The sequence below is a fragment of the Leucoraja erinacea genome, chromosome 8 (assembly GCF_028641065.1).
Source record: "Leucoraja erinacea ecotype New England chromosome 8, Leri_hhj_1, whole genome shotgun sequence".
NCBI classification, from domain to species: domain Eukaryota; kingdom Metazoa; phylum Chordata; class Chondrichthyes; order Rajiformes; family Rajidae; genus Leucoraja; species Leucoraja erinaceus.
Window position 1 is genome coordinate 44,787,456 of NC_073384.1, and position 16,477 is coordinate 44,803,932.

At 39.8% G+C, this 16,477-nt stretch overlaps 1 protein-coding gene across 1 annotated transcript in view; it reads left to right on the top strand.

Moving 5' to 3' along the window:
• Positions 1-16,477, top strand: part of dync2li1 (dynein, cytoplasmic 2, light intermediate chain 1) — a 33,552-nt gene that overhangs the window by 15,157 nt on the left and 1,918 nt on the right. Inside the window, exons 6-12 of the mRNA XM_055639616.1 lie at positions 3,068-3,254; positions 6,567-6,635; positions 6,736-6,813; positions 9,252-9,331; positions 9,656-9,726; positions 10,655-10,752; positions 11,804-11,896. Of these exons, the coding sequence (XP_055495591.1) occupies positions 3,068-3,254; positions 6,567-6,635; positions 6,736-6,813; positions 9,252-9,331; positions 9,656-9,726; positions 10,655-10,752; positions 11,804-11,896 (676 nt within the window). The remainder of the gene's footprint in view (positions 1-3,067; positions 3,255-6,566; positions 6,636-6,735; positions 6,814-9,251; positions 9,332-9,655; positions 9,727-10,654; positions 10,753-11,803; positions 11,897-16,477) is intronic.

A 16,477-nucleotide genomic window follows, 5' to 3' on the forward strand; every position in this document is an offset into this window, starting at 1 on the left:
CACAACAGTAAATTAGTCCCTGGTGAGATAAGAGTTTACAGTCTTGATGGCCTGTGGGAAGAAACTCCGTCTCATCCTCTCTGTTTTCGCAGCATGACAGCGGAGGCGTTTGCCTGACCATAGCAGCTGGAGCAGTCCATTGCTGGGGTGGGGTCCTTCATTATCTTGCTGGCTCTGGATCTGCACCTCCTGGTGTCCTGCAGGGGAGTGAGTGTAGTTCCCATAGTGCGTTCGGCAGAACGCACTACTCTCTGCAGAGCCTTCCTGTCCTGGGCAGAGCTGTTCCCAAACCAGATTGTGATGTTACCAGACAAGATGCTTTCTACAGCCCCAGAGTAGAAGGACTGAAGGATTCTCAGAGAGACTCTGAATTTCCTCAGCTGCCCGAGGTGGTAAAGGCGCTGCCTTACCTTCCTCACCAGTGCGGCAGTGTTTGTTGTCCATATCAGATCCTCTGTGTGATGTGGACTCCCAGGTATTAGAAGCTGCTCACCCTATCCACAGTAGTCCCATTTATCTCCAGTGGCATGTACTCCCTCGGTTGTTGAGCCTTTCTAAAGTCCACAATCAGCTCCTTAGTTTTTGTGACATTCAAGAGGAGGCTCCTGACACCTGAGTGCCAGGTCAGCCACCTCCTCCAGATAGGCCTTTCCGATCATTATCGGAGATCAGGCCCACCACCACAGTGTCATCAGCAAACTTGATGATGGAGTTCAGGGTTTAACCTCCACTAGAATGCAAATTACATATCTTATAAGAATTTATCCATTGCATACTTTTGTCCATGCTTTGTCTTTTGTTTCATTGAAGTGGGAAGTAATTAAAAATTGCTTTATAGCTTATCAGAGGTCTACAAGCCAAAAGTCCACACAAAGAAATGATACTAGATTTACAGTGCTTTCAGAAAGTATTCAGACTGTTTCACTTTTTCCACATTTTGTTACGTTACAGCCTTATTCTAAAATGGGCTAAATTCATTTTATTTTATCATCGATCTACACACAATACCCACAATAAAAAAGTGAAAACAGGTGTTTAGAAATTTTTGCAAAATAATTAAAAAGAAATAACTGAAATATCACATTTATATAAGTATTCAGACCCTTTACTCATAACTTTGTTGAGGCACCTTTGGCAGCGATTACAGCTTCAAGTCGTCTTGGGTATGACGCTACAAGCTTGGCACACCTGTATTTGGGTAATTTATCCCATTCCTCTCTGCAGATCCTATCAAGCTCTGTCAGGTTGGAAGGGGGGTATCGATGCACAGCTATTTTCAGGTCCCTCCAGAGATGTTTGATCGGGTTCAAGTCCGAGCTGTGGCTGGGCCACTCAAGGACATTCACAGACTTGTCACGAAGCCACTCCTGCATTGTCTTGGCTGTGTGCTTAGGGTCGTTGTCCTGTTGGAAGGTGAACCACCTTCTGAGGTCCAGAATGCTCTGGAACAGGTTTTCATCAAGGATTTCTCCGTACTTTGCTCCGTTCATCTTTCCCTCGATCCTGACAACTCCCAGTTCCTGCCTTTTAAAAACATTGTCACAGCATGATGCTGCCACCACCATGCTTCACCATAGGTGTGGTATTGGCCAGGTGATGAGCGGTGCCTGGTTTCCTCCAGACTGGATGCTTGGCATTCAGGCCAAAGAGTTCAATCTTTGTTTCATCAGACCAGAGAATCTTGTTTCTCATGTCTTTTGGCAAACTCCAAGCAGGCTGTCATGTTCCTTTTACTGAGGAGTGGCTTCTGTCTGGCCACTCTACCATAAAGGCCTAATTGGTGGAGTGCTACAAATATAGTTGTTCTTCTGGAACATTCTCCCATCTCCACAGAGGAACTCTGGAGCTCTGTCAGAGTGCCCATGGGGTTCTTGGTCACCTCCCTGACCAAGGCCCTTCTCCCCCGATTGCTCAGTTTGGCCGGCTCTATGAAGAGTCCTGGTGGTTCCAAAGTTCTTCCATTTAAGACTGACGGAGGCCACTGTGCTCTTCGGGACTTGCAATATTGCAGAAATTGTTTTATACCCTTCCCCAGATCTGTGTATCGACACAATTCTGTCTCGGAGGTCTACGGACAATTCCTTCGTCTTCATGGCTTGGTTTTTGCTCTGACATGCTGTGGGACCTTATATAGACAGGTGTGTGCCTTTCCAAATCATGTCCAATCAATTTAATTTACCACTGGTGGACTCCAATCAAATTGTAGAACCATCTCAAGGATAATCAATGAAACAGGATGAACCAGCTCAATATTGAGTGTGATAGCAAGGGGTCTTAATACTTATGTAAATGGGATATTTCAGTTATTTCTTTTTAATTACTTTGCAAAAATGTCTCAACACATGTTTTCGCCTCTTCATTCAGGGGTATTGTGTGTGGATTGATGACAAAAAAAATGAATTTGGTCCATTTTAAAATAAGGCTGTAACCTAACAAAATGTGGAAAAAGTGAAGGGGTCTGAATGCTTTTTGAATGCACTGTATTTTGACACTTGTTGTCCTATGGACTTTGTTTTATCATTTACCCATGTATGTTGCAACATTTACATAATTTGTTACTATTTTATTAGTATCGGCCTGTATTAAATCAGTAGCGATACTATGTATAGTTATTTAATTATTAATGGCAATAGATCATGTGTACAGTGATAGATTTTTAAAAACTATAAATATTAGTCTTAACTGAATTTCTCAAGATATTTATAAGATCACACAGTTTAACAGATCAGATGTCATTTGTTTTTATATGAAGAAATGTGATCTATAATAGTCCCTTATGCATAACTTATGATTGGATATTTATGCTGATAAAATAAATTAGATTTGCATTTCTGTACAATTTGCTGATTGGAGAATTTGCAACCTCATCTTTTATGTATTAGAGCTGGCAGGTGAATGTGAATTCAGAATCATGCTGAACATCAAATATACATCAACATCTAGGAACTAGCAGATTAGACCACCTGGGATTTATGCTTATTGGGATATTCAATACTGTCATGTCTGATCTATTTTAAACATATATAGAAGGCAAATTAGGATATTTGTGATGTTTCATTCGTTCTAGGACCCTTTCTGTTGTTTTGGTATTAGACCTTTCCAAACCCAATGACCTGTGGCAAACCATGGAAAAGCTACTGACTGTGACAAAGAACCATATAAACAAAACTATGAATGAACTAGGTAAAAAAGATTCCATTAATATAAATGAGATCAAGCAAAGATCGTGGAAAAATTTACAGAAGAATCACCCGGTGAGTCCAGCTTCAGGAAACTTTCTGCATATGTAACTTTCAGAAGAAAAGTTTATGATTTTGTTTTTTTGAATGTGGAAAGTTGGTAACATATTCATAACTCAGTGAGTGCAAATTGTTTTATGAAAGAAAATCTTTCCTGTTGACCATTTTCCATTTCTGAGCCCATTGACCTTAATGTTTATATTAAAAAATTCAGTCATTCTTCAAAATGTCATGAAATAATACTCTTGATCTTGTCTCCTGGTCAACTAATTTCCACTTATACTGGCTTGAATCCAGGAATTGGTCTAGTTAATCTTCATTTTACACCTCCTAAACAGAGCAGACCAAAACTATGCACAGAATTCCTGCATGGTCTTACCAAAACTCTATTTAATTGCTGAAAAAATATTCTACACTTGTAAACCAATCCTTTGATCAAAGATAGTTACAAGATGCTGGAGTAACTCAGCGGGACAGACATCATCTCTGGAGAGAAGGAATGGGTGATGTTTCGGGTCGAGACCCTTCTTCAGACTGAGAGTCAGAGAGGGAGACATAGAGATATGGAAGGGTAAGGTGTGAAAACACAGATAAAGGACACGATGCTCAAGGAAATGTAGAATGGTACATTTTTGCCTGAGTGGAAGGTGAAAGTGAGGCATACAATCAGTAATATTTAATCAGGAGGACAATGAAATGAATTGGAGAACTAGAATGGGGGAGGGCTGGAGAGAGAGGGAAAGCAAGAGCTACTTGAAATGAAAGTAATCAATATTCATACCGCTGGGTTGTATGCTGCCCAAGTGAAATATGAGGTGTGGTTCCTCCAATTTATGTTGGGTCTCACATTGACAGTGGAGGAGACCCAGGACAGAAAGGTCAGTGTAGGAATAGGAGTTAAAGTGTTTAACAACCGGGAGATCAGGTAGGCCTAATCGGACTGAGCCGAGGTGTTCGGTAAAAGATAGCCTGCGCCTAGTCTCGCCGATATAGAGGAGTCTACACGTGGAACAACGGATACAGTAGATGAGGTTGGAGGAGGAGCAAGTGAACCTCTGCCTCACCTGAAAGGACTGTCTGGATCCTTGGATGGAGTCGAGGGAAGAGGTGTAGGCACAGGTGTTGCATCTACAGTTGCAGGGGAAAGTACCTGGGCGGGGCTGGTTTGGGTGGGAAGGGATGGGTTAACCAGGGAGTTGTGGAGGGAACTACTTTCTACAGCAACTCCCTGGTTAACTCATCCCATCCCACCAAAACTAGCCCCTCCCAGGTACTTTGAAAAATATCTTATATTGGAAGATAAATTTAAGTTTGTTTTATTCATCCTCAATCTTACAAACAATTTATATTTTAACCCTACCTAGATCCGTATTATTCTGATGAAGCCCCATTCTTCACTCATTACATATTTCTAAATTATATCGGTTTGGAAGTATTCCTTTAATTTGTAAAGAGGCTGATATTAAGATCAGTTCATTTTAAATATGATTAAATAAAAACAAAAACACTTTTTATTTGTTTTTAGTGTACCTTTTCTTGGTTCCTATATTCTGTCCATGTTAAATATCCTGGTTTAAGATGACAACAACTTTAATAGACAATAGGTGCAGGAGTAGGTCATACGGCCATTCAAGACAGCACCCCCATTCAATGTGATCATGGCTGATCATTCACAATCAATACCCCGTTCCTGCCGTCTCCCCATATCCCCTGACTCCGCTATCTTCAAGAACCCTATCTAGCTCTCTCTTGAAAGTTTCCAGAGAACCGGCCTCCACTGCCCTTTGAGGCAGAGATTTCCACACTCACAATTCTCTGTGAGAAAAAGTGTTTCCTCATCTCCATTCTAAATGGCTTGCCCCTTATTCTTAAACTGTGGCCCCTGGTTCTGGACTCCCCCTTAATAATCTTATATGTTTCAATAAGATCCCCTCTCATCCTAAATTCCAGAGTATACAAGCCCAGCCGTTCCATTCTCTCAGCATATGACAGTCCCTCCATCCCGGGAATTAACCTTGTGAACCTACGCTGCACTCCCTCAATAGCAAGAATGTCATTCCTCAAATTTGGAGACCAAAACTGCACACAATACTCCAGGTGTGGTCTCACCAGGGCCCTGTACAACTGCAGAAGGACCTCTTTGTCTGTGGAATTCTCTGCTCAGAGGGCGGTAGAGGCAGGTACTCTGGATTCTTTCAAGGGAGAGCTAGGGCTCTTAAAAATAGCGGTCAGGGGATATGGGGAGAAGGCAGGAACGGGGTACTGATTGGGGATGATCAGCCAAGATCACATTGAATGGTGGTGCTGGCTCGAAGGGCCAAATGGCCTACTCCTGCACCTATTGTCTATTGTCTTTGCTCCGATACTCAACTCCTCTTGTTATGAAGGCTAACATGCCATTCGCTTTCTTCACTTTCATTGACTGATGAACAAGGACCCCCCCAGATCCTGTTGTACTTCCCCCTTTTCTCGATTTGACACCATTTAGATAATAATCTGCCTTCCTGTGTTTGCTACCAAAGTTGATAACGTCACATTTATCCACATTAAACTGCATCTGCCATGCATCTGCCCACTCACCCAACCTGTCCAAGTCACCCTGCATTCTCATAGCATCCTCCTCACAGTTCACACTGCTACCCAGCTTTGTGTCATCTGCAAATTTGCTAATGTTACTTGTAATCCCTTCATCTAAATCATTAATATATATTGTAAATAGCTGGGGTCCCAGCATCGAGCCTTGCGGTATCCCACTTGTCACTGCCTGCCATTCTGAAATAGACCCGTTAATCCCCACTTTTTGTTTCCTGTCTGCCAAAAAAATTTCTATCCATGTCAGCACTTTACTCCCAATACCATATGCCCTAATTTTGCCCACTAACCTCCTATGTGGGACCTTATCAAATGCTTTCTGAAAGTCCAGATGCACAACATCCACTGGCTCTCCCCTGTCCATTTTCCTAGTTACATCCTCAAAAAATTCCAGATTTTTATTCATCTGTTGTTTTAATGTTCCACGGACAAAATAAGCTTGAATCTCCACATGCATATTCAAAGTGTTGTAGTAGGCTAAAGCATTGTAGTAGGCTAATTAAAATTAATCAAGTGAGAGCATTCAAAAAAATGGTGACAATCAAAGCAAAGAGCTGCTCTGATTGTCCATTTTTTTGAATGCTCTCACTTTATTAATTTTCATTAAATTTGGTTTAATGAGCAGTATTTGGAAACCATAGTTTTTGATATCCATGGATTTTCCTAGCTTTGTTTACTTTATGTGTTTTCCTTTAGAACCATAATATGTTTACTATTTTTTCTAAATTCCAACAGGACTGGGAACTTGTTGATCCATTTCCTCTTCCTCTAGTTATAATTGGAAGCAAGTATGATATTTTACAGGTACAGTAAGAATTATATTGTCACTTAATTCATTTTTAATATGATATAGTTGTGGAAGCAATTGTTCTGGTGGTTTGCTAACTTGGTTTCCTTTCCATAGAATTTTGAATCTGAAAAAAGAAGAGTAATTTGCAAGACATTGCGTTTTGTTGCTCATTACTATGGAGCTTCACTATTGGTATGTGTTCATTATTAATGTAATTAGCTTAACTTTTAGTACAACAACAAGTTGTACAGCTGTTTTCATAACAAAAAATTCATGCCTAATGGGCCTGTCCCACGGGCGATTTTTCAGGCGACTGCTGGCGACTGTCAAGTCGTAGCCAGCGACTAGAATGGCGACTGGAATGGCGACTGGAACGGCGACTGTCAGAGTGGAACACACACACATACACACATCGCTTCCTTCACCAGCAAGTTTTGCAGGTGGGGGACAGGGCAAGCGGGGGGAGCACTGTCTAAGTGAAATTCACACGGTGCAAAGCCAATGTGATACAGACACACACCTCGATGAACAGGAAGGTTGGCGCTGTAATTAAGACGGTGAAAGCACAGTGTATGGGAAGGGTAACTTAAGTCCTTTGAAAGAGGGGGGATGGGGAGAAGGAGTGGAGATAACTTTTAAGAAGCCAGAGATACACGGCTGTGAAGCTCGGTGGATATTAACATTACCGGCCGGTTATCCTTGGTTCTGAAAACTACTATTTACGTTTTTTCCCCCCAATGAGCCAATGAAATTCACTAGAATTTGCAGTAGGGTTTTGGAGGGTAGAACAAGGGAGGCTGGCCAAGAGTTTAGGTAATTCAGGCATGGATTAAAGTTTCAGATACCAAATGAAATGGTCCCAGTGTAGAATCAGTCATTATTGTTGATGTGGGAAAAGGTCTTAGTACCATGGATATGAAGTCCAAAATTCAATATGAGGTTAAAGTGGTATCCTGATTGAGAACTACTAATTCAATATCAGTCCCTAGTTGCTCACCCCCCTGCTTTATACTCATGACTGCGTAGCCAGTCATAGTGCGAATTCCATCATCAAGTTCACACATAACACCACTGTTGTGGGATGAATCACTGATGGTGACGAGTCAGAGTATAGAAGTGAGATCAACCGATTGACCAAATGGTGCCAGCACAACAACCTGGCTCTCAATACAGGCAAAACCAAGGAACTGATTGTGGACTTTGGAAAGGGTAGGATAGGGACCCACAATCCCGTTTATATCAATGGGACGATGGTGGAAAGGGTCAAGAACTTCAAATTCCTGCGCCTGCATATTTCCGAAGATCTTTCCTGGTCCGAGCACACTGATGCAATTATAAAGAAAGCACATCAGCGCCTCTACTTCCTGAGAAGATTACGGAGAGTCGGTGTGTCAAAAAGGACTCTATCGAACTTCTGCAGGTGCACAGTAGAGAGCATGCTGATTGGTTGCATCGTGGCTTGGTTCGGCAACTTGAGTGCCCGGGGGCGGAAAAGAATGCAGAACATTGTGACCACTGCCCAGTCCATCATCGGCTCTGACCTCCCCACCACCGAAGGGATCTATCGCAGTCGCTGCCTCACACCATCCTGGCCACACACTCATCTCTCTGCTGCCATCAGGTAGAAGGTACAGGAGCCTGAAATCTGGTGGATCCAGGTTCATGAACAGCTTCTTCCCCACGGCCATCAGGCTATTAAACTCGCCATCAAACAAACTCTGAACTATAACAGCCTATTGCACTTTATCTGTTTATTTATGTTTGTATATATATATATATATATATGGTCTATGCTACATAGACACACTGAACGGTTATGTATTTATTCTCACTATATTCTGTTGTGCTGCAGCAAGCAAGGATGTCACATGACAATAAACTCTCTTGACTTGACATGACAATTGCCAAAGAGCATGCTGAAATTGATGAAAAGGAAAGGGAATCGCCAATTGAAACCCAAGGCATTAATTCCATATTCACAATATTGGATATCTGACAATAGCTACTTTATAGGCAATAGAAGGGGCAATAGAGACAGTTGGAATGAAGGGCTAGTTGGCATCAACATCCTCCTTCATGATAACTATTAAAGAGTATTAAAGAGTGATTTTGTCCAATGTGACTGATAGATGAAAAATGGGAGGAAACGAAGATAAATCCTGAATGATTCCTCATTGTTTTGACCTATCATAACTTCATTAATGAAGAACAATAATTGACATGGTCCTATGTGAGAGCTTAATATACTGTTTTCATTTCCACCCATCAGAAGTCTTGTAAGTCAATCATGAACCTAGCAGTCTACTTCTGTTGTCACCAATTGGAGCATTTTATTGGTTTTACAAGTAATTTGAATTTTTGATTGATTTTGGAGATCAGTCGTATGTAATCTCTGCACTGCTCTACTAACCCATTTAGCCTTGATTTCAGAAGAAAGATGTCATAACATATTTTTGTAGGACATCATTAAATGAGATTAGAGCTAGCACCAGTACCATGCTAGCTGGAATCTTACTCAAATTCATAGTAAATTATCTTTTTATAAAATCTTATGATAAATGTATCAGTACCGTGTCAAGAAAAACAATTTTCATGCTAAATCCTATAATTATTGTACCATATCTATTTAGTTTTACAGCAATAAATCAGAAGCTACGGTATCTAAGTTGCGAACTGTCCTGAACAATTTGGCATTTGGCACAGACAGAAGGTGAGCAGCATTTTGTGTTTCATTTCTTGTAGCTAAATCTCTATAGCAAAGAATAATTTAATAAGATGCTGTGCCGTTCTTAAAAATGCATGCAACACTAATTTGTTGACTTTGACATTATCAAATATTCAGCCTAGGCATTCCATTTTGGCTGCCATTGCTGTTCTTAATCTCCCGACCTGAAAAGAACACTTGCAACTGGAAGGGAGCCCTCCTCAAGTCTAACAGCCAGTTGTTATTTTCTGAAAACTATGGAATGGAGGCAGAATTATTAAGATTAAAAATGCTACACTTCCAAATCCCTAATTTGCTTTTGTTTTGTAGCAAAACAATATCTGTGGAGTACAACAAACCATTGTTTGTCCCCGCTGGAATGGACTCATTGAGTCAGATTGGTAAGTAAAAAACAGCAAAATAGCCTGCATAGGTGGTAGGCTACAAATTTCATTTGGTGATGTCAGTGTTGTTACTGAGTTAATGTGACTGAGATACAGAGTTAACTTGCTGCAGCCCAGCTTTCCCCAAGAGGATGAAATCAGATGTAGAAAGTTGTTCAGTCATCCAAGTGGTCGGGAACAATTTGTCCATTCATTTATTCTATTAGTGTGACCTGCAAAGGAAAATGAGCTTCCTTGCAGGAAATACATTTTTATAATTTGATGGATTAATTGAGTGCTTGCTTACAGGAATGGCTTAAAAAATGTTTAAAAGAATACACTTCTACAGTGCTCCAGAAGGAGAAAGCTGCTTTGCAACATGTTTTTTTCTAGAATAAATCAGCCAATAATGTGTTAGAATGTTTTGTGTGTTAGATTATTGAAGGTTCCTGAAAATAAAGACTTGCAAGTACTTGATTGCTATTTCCCATAATTTATCATGGGACTTAACTTCCGTTTCATTTATTCGAAAGACTTATTAAAAGATAAACACAAAAGGCTGGAGTAACTCGGCTGGAGAGGCTGCATCTCTGGAAAAAAGGAATAAGTGACATTTTGGGTCAAGATCCTTCTGTAGAGAGTCACGGGAAAGGGGAACGAGCGGTATAGACAGTACTTAGGAGAAATGAATGGAAGATATTTTATTTTCTGGCTCTGAAACTTGTATTGTGTAGAACTATCTCCACAGTGCGGGGCACTATTTTAAGATTTTTATGTATATATTGAATACAAACCTACAAATACAACAACATTCAATAGCAATTGCCTTTGATCATTTGGATGTGGTAAATCTGCATTCCGATACCACTGGATTCATATGAACATTCAAAATTATTTTTTTAATTACTTTCTTCTTTTTATTAAAATATATATATTATGCACACAGGATCTCCACCTGCTACTGAAGTTGACTTGGGCAAAATAAATGCACGGAATCCGATTGATCTGTGGAAGAAAGTATATGAGAGGTTATTCCCATGTGAGGTAACATTGCCATCAATCTGTAATCTAATGATCCATGTGGGGGAAGGCACCCAACCCCAGTTCTTCCAGAAGTCAGGCCTATTTGAGGCCACCGCTATTGCCTCTACGGAGGCCCGATGTTCCTGGCCGTTCTGGCCGGGTAGAGTTGCCCCGGCGTCGGGAGAGTCCTCACAGTGGTTGTTGTGACAAAGTTGATGTGGCATGAACAAAACATGACTCAAATGAAGAGGGTTGGGAACTTGATATTCACGTATACAAAATGTTTTCCTTACCCATGCTTTCTGAACAAGGAACGTGGATTGTCAGTACAGGTTAGTAAAGACACTGCGGAATTGGAAAGAGAAAATGTTCCTAAAGGTGCAAGGACAATTTTTTCGGATAGAACTAAGAAGCATGATTATGTAACAATGGGTATTTTGTTCGTCACCACACAGTGAGGTAGAGGTGAATTGCAGAGATTAGCAAGAACTCTAAAGTATGATAGTGGGGAACTTTACTAAAATAATGTAATAAGATTGCAGACAGCAGTAAGAATAATATGGCTGTAATAGTAGATGATTTCAACTTTCCTTGTGTTGATTGAGATTTGCCAGAGTGCATAAGGCGTGGAAGGGGCGGAATTTGTGAAATGTGCCGATAAACTTTTCTCAAACAATATGTAACAGAGACGGATCAATACTGGACCTCCAATTGAGAAATGAGGCATGGCACGTAACTGAAGTGACAATTTTGGAGCACTTTGGGGCCAGTGACCATAATTCTATTAGCTTTTAAATACTTACAGAAAAGGGTAGTACTGTGTCACAATGAGTCAATGATGGATTGTTAAAAAATGGTTAGATGCAGACTTCCATAAGCTATCGCACAAATCATATGTAACCAAGGAGATTGTGGGAAAGTAGAAATACAACTGATTATTTCAATACAATATTGTAATATCTGCTTCAATTGCATTCCAAACATGGAGTTTTCTTATGAATAACATATTCGACATGTAACGTTTTAAACCCTGAATCTTAATGGACATGTGGCTATTGTTTTCCATGTATAGAGTACTGGAGAATTCAAAGATATTATGGATCCAGCCAAAGTACCACAGTATGCTGAACCTGAGGTGGATGTAATGAGGACACAAAAGGACCAGGTAACATATAGAGTTTCAGGCTTTACATGAATACACTGCTGATTTGCATGTGGTATTTTGCCCGTAGTCAGCACTTTAAAAATGTTTACCACAATATCCGTAGCAATATATTCTGTGATCTTTACGATGCCAATCTAAGCCATGTTCAGGAGGTAAACAAGAATTATCTATACATGTAGAAACAAGGAACTTCTATACATGCATTTGGGTAGTTGTTGGTCTCGTAGTGTGTTCTGTTTAACGATTCAGTATTATGTAGTCTTGTGGAAGACAACGATTCTATTTTAAATCGTTTTTTTAATCTCAACTATTATACTGTAGGTGTATTTATTTTTGGTTGACCTACGGTTAGCTATGACAAATCTCACTTTCAGATAATGAAAATGAGTAATCTTAATTAGGTGTAATAAGCATGCAAGACAGTAAAAAACCTTTATTAGACATAACCTTTAGTAACCCGTCAAATTATTGCTTAGTAATCCTCTTTGTGAAGACTTTATATTAATACCATAAGTACATAAGAATAACATTAAAAAATCAGTTTCACAGAAATTCCAGTCCAAGATATAAATCTTGATTTAAAAAAAGAAAAGAATCAACGTTGAATTGCAATTTTCTCTTTCCACAGCAGGCAATGCAAGTAAATAAACTGTCTTTGGAGCCTTCCACATCAAAGCATTTGTTTTTTGAGTTATTTGAGTTGTAGAGTCATGCAGCACCTGCACAGGCCATTCAGCCGAACCTTTCCATGCCAACCAAGTAGCCCCATGTAAGCTGGTCCAATATGCCTGTGTTTGACCCACATCCCTTTAAGCCTTTCCTATCCATGTACCTGTCGAAGTATCCATGTACCTATCCAAATGTCTTTTAAATATTGTGATAGTACCCGCCTCAACTCTCCTCTGGCGGCTTGTTTCATATATCTATCATCCTTTGTGTGAAAAAGATGCCCCTCGGGTTCCTATTAAATCAAGAGTGTTTTATCGTCGTATGTCCCAGATAGAACAATGAAATTCTTACTTGCTGCAGCACAACAGAATATATAATCATAATAAATAATATAACAATCTGCGAAGTGGGGGCGCCTAACGGCAGCGGCTCGACTGCAGTCCGTCTGTCTTTTTTTTATTTTTGTCCCGTTAAATGTAAGTTTTTGGTTCTAATTTTTATTATTTTTTAGCTGTGTATATGTGGCAGGGTGGGGGAAACCCGTTTAATCTCTTCCCTGTAAAACGAAGACCTCGGAGAAAACCCATGGGGAGAACGTACAAACTCTGTATAGACAGCACCCGTAGTCGGGATCGAACCCGGATCTCCAGCGCTGCAAGCGCTGTAAGGCAGCAACTCTACTGCTGCGCCACCATGCCGCCCCATACTCATCAAGGTCTATTACCCAAGGACACCAAATTAAGTTGATGAGAAAATGCTGGCAAATGTTACCTTCGAGTACAGAATGCTAATATTGAAGGAAGCATACTGTGGAAAATATGTGCTCCTCAGCAGATAAAGCAATTGTGTAATGTATGCAATTTATCTATTGCTCATAATGCAACACTAGATATGTATTTAATAAACATATTCCCTTTCAACGACTCACCACTCTATAAACTTGTAATGTTTTGCTTTTATATCTTGACACTGCAGATTTTTATTTCTGTGCTATTCTTTTTCATATTACCCCTTTAATTAGATCCATTGCAATACGTTTCCACTTTTATTTGCTTTCAGCTAAGCATTTTAGCTTTGTGCTGACTTTGCTTTAGTTGACTGCACTGTTTAGAGACTGTACCTTTCAGGGGAAAGTACTGATTTTGTTATAATTTATTGTGTGTTTAATTCAACCCAATGTTTATAAGGAAGATTACCTAATAGTTGCCACAGTTTACTGTGTACAATTTAACCCTCAGACTCAATTATGTTGGCCAAGGTTTTGAATTTTATTAGTGTCATTACAAAACAAAATTCCGGTGAAGGTTCAAATGATAATTCTTTTATTGTTTCTCAGTTTATCAAATCAATATAAATTTACACTTCAGGATTCATTGCCATAAATTGAAACACATTTGTCTAATATAAATAATTAAAACAATAACTGCAAATTTTCCTGAAGAGGTTCATGTTGTGCATTGTCCCCAAATCGTTGGTCAGTCAATGCTTTCCCAAAAGGTTAAAATTAAATATAAACAACTTGAACAATGGACCAAGCTACCCATGTTATGCTGGGAACTCACAACAGTTGGACCATTTAATGAAATTTACAAGCTTCCTCACAGATTACAAAATCTATAATTGACTGTGTTTTTCAATTCGTTTTAGTTTTCTTGACATCCTTTGAGTATTCTCAAAGTTTTATAAAGCCACTAGACCAACACCGTTGGGCCCCTTTCCCCCAACACAATAATCCACCACTCACCTGTTCCCCCCCCAACGCAACCTGTTTCCATCACTCACCCATTGTCCCAATGTAACCCGTTCGCCAACAGAATATTGCACCACTCACCCATAGCCCCCAACTCCGCATGGGCTGCTCATTTCGCCTTATTCACACTCGCTCATTTTAAACTTTAAAAAAAATTCAGTGTACTGTGATTTTAAGAAAAATGCATTTGCACCTGCTAAAGCTAGGAGGGCTACAATCCCATTGTGACGTTATTGGCAGTCTATGTAAATGAGATCTCATTGTGATTGGACGGCTGTGAGATGCCATTGTGACGTCATCACTGGAAGCTGCCAGAAAAATCTCAAAGCAGAGTCACAGTTATTCGTCTCAAAGTTGTTTTTTTTTATGTGGATGGGAAAAATGTGAGCAAGAATGTGGAAATTTTTCAGCGCTACTGTGTAGCATTTTGACGAAGATACAAAAAAAGACATACACAGACACATACACACATACGTACAAGATGAGAGTGTTATAAGCATACTAGACCAAGTACAGACCCATTGGGTCTGCTTCCCCAACGTACCCATTCCCTACCCGTAGCCCCCACGGGAGGCATGGTCCTCCAACTTAAGGCCTTCCCGAACATAAGATTCCAGCACTCCACTGCCTCCCTGATCAATGGGCTTTGAAAAAAATTCCAATTGCACCTCCCTTGCATGTTGCAATAGTATTTCGCCCTCCCCCTCCTGTGAGGTGAAAAGTCCAGAGTGTTCCTGTGTCGTCACTGTTAGCCAAACCATTGTGATGTCATCAGTTGAAGCTGGTCATTTTAAATTCAAAATCTTTTGATTTTTTGAAACTTTAATCAGTAATGTCGAGAAATAAAGCATAAAATGTTCAGTGAAAGTGATAGAAACATAGAAACATAGAAAGTAGGTGCGAGAGTAGACCACCAGGTCCGTCGAGCCCGCACCCCCATTCGCTCATGGCTGAACACTAAACAGACACACTTACCCACAAACAGTAGACACAAGACACAGAACACAAGACACTACCCTCCCCCTTATACCGCTATCACCCCTCTCCACCCCAAGAACCTCGTGATCTCTGTCTAGTGGGAAAATGTGAATCATAATATGTAAAAACCTTGTGAAAGTTGGCATTTTTAAAGCTTTAATTGCAAATAACTTGTCAAATATAGGATGAAATCTTCAGTGAAGCTGATCACTGCTAGCCGAGCCACTGTGACGTTGTCAGTGAAAGCTGGTCATTTCAAATTCAAAGTCTTTTGATGTTTTTAAACTTTTTACTTACTTTTAATCAGTAATAAGTTGAGAAATAAAGAATAAAATGTTCAGTGAAGATGATCTCGGCCACGAAGGGAAAAATGACAATCAGAATATGTAAAAATGTGATAGTTACCACGTAGTGTTTTTGCGAAGACAACCACATATACACACATATATATATATATACACACATACAAGATCAGCCTTTAAAAAGTATATGATAATCATACAGCTGGCAAACAGGCCCTGCGGCCCAACTTGCCTACTCTAACCAACATGCCCCAACTACACTAGTCCCACCTGCCTGCATTTGGCCCTCCAAAACTATCCTATCCACATAATTGTCCAAATGCTATTTAATGTTGTGATAATACTTGCCTCAACTACGCCCTCTGGCAGCTCGTTTCATTTACCTACCACCCCTTGTGTAAAAGAAAGTCGCTCCTCGGGTTCGAAGGGCTTTACATGAATACACTGCTGATTTGCATGTGCTATTATGCCCATAGTTAGCACTTTAGAAATGTTTACCACAATATTCTTGCGATATATTCTGTGATCTTTACGATGCCAATCTAAGCCACGTTCAGGAGGTAAACAAGAATTATCTATACATGTAGAAACAAGGAACTTCTATACATGCATTTGGGTAGTTGTTGGTCTCGTAGTGTGTTCAGTTTAACGATTCAGTATTATCTATTTAAAATCTTTTTTTAAATCTCAACTATTATACTGTAGGTGTATTTATTTTTGGTTGACCTACGGTTAGCTATGACAAATTTCACTTTCAGATAATAAAAATGAGTAATCTTAATTAGGTGTAATAAACATGCAAGACAGTAAAAACCTTTATTAGACATAACCTTTAGTAACCCTTCAAATTATTGCTTAGTAATCCTCTTTGTGAAGACTTTA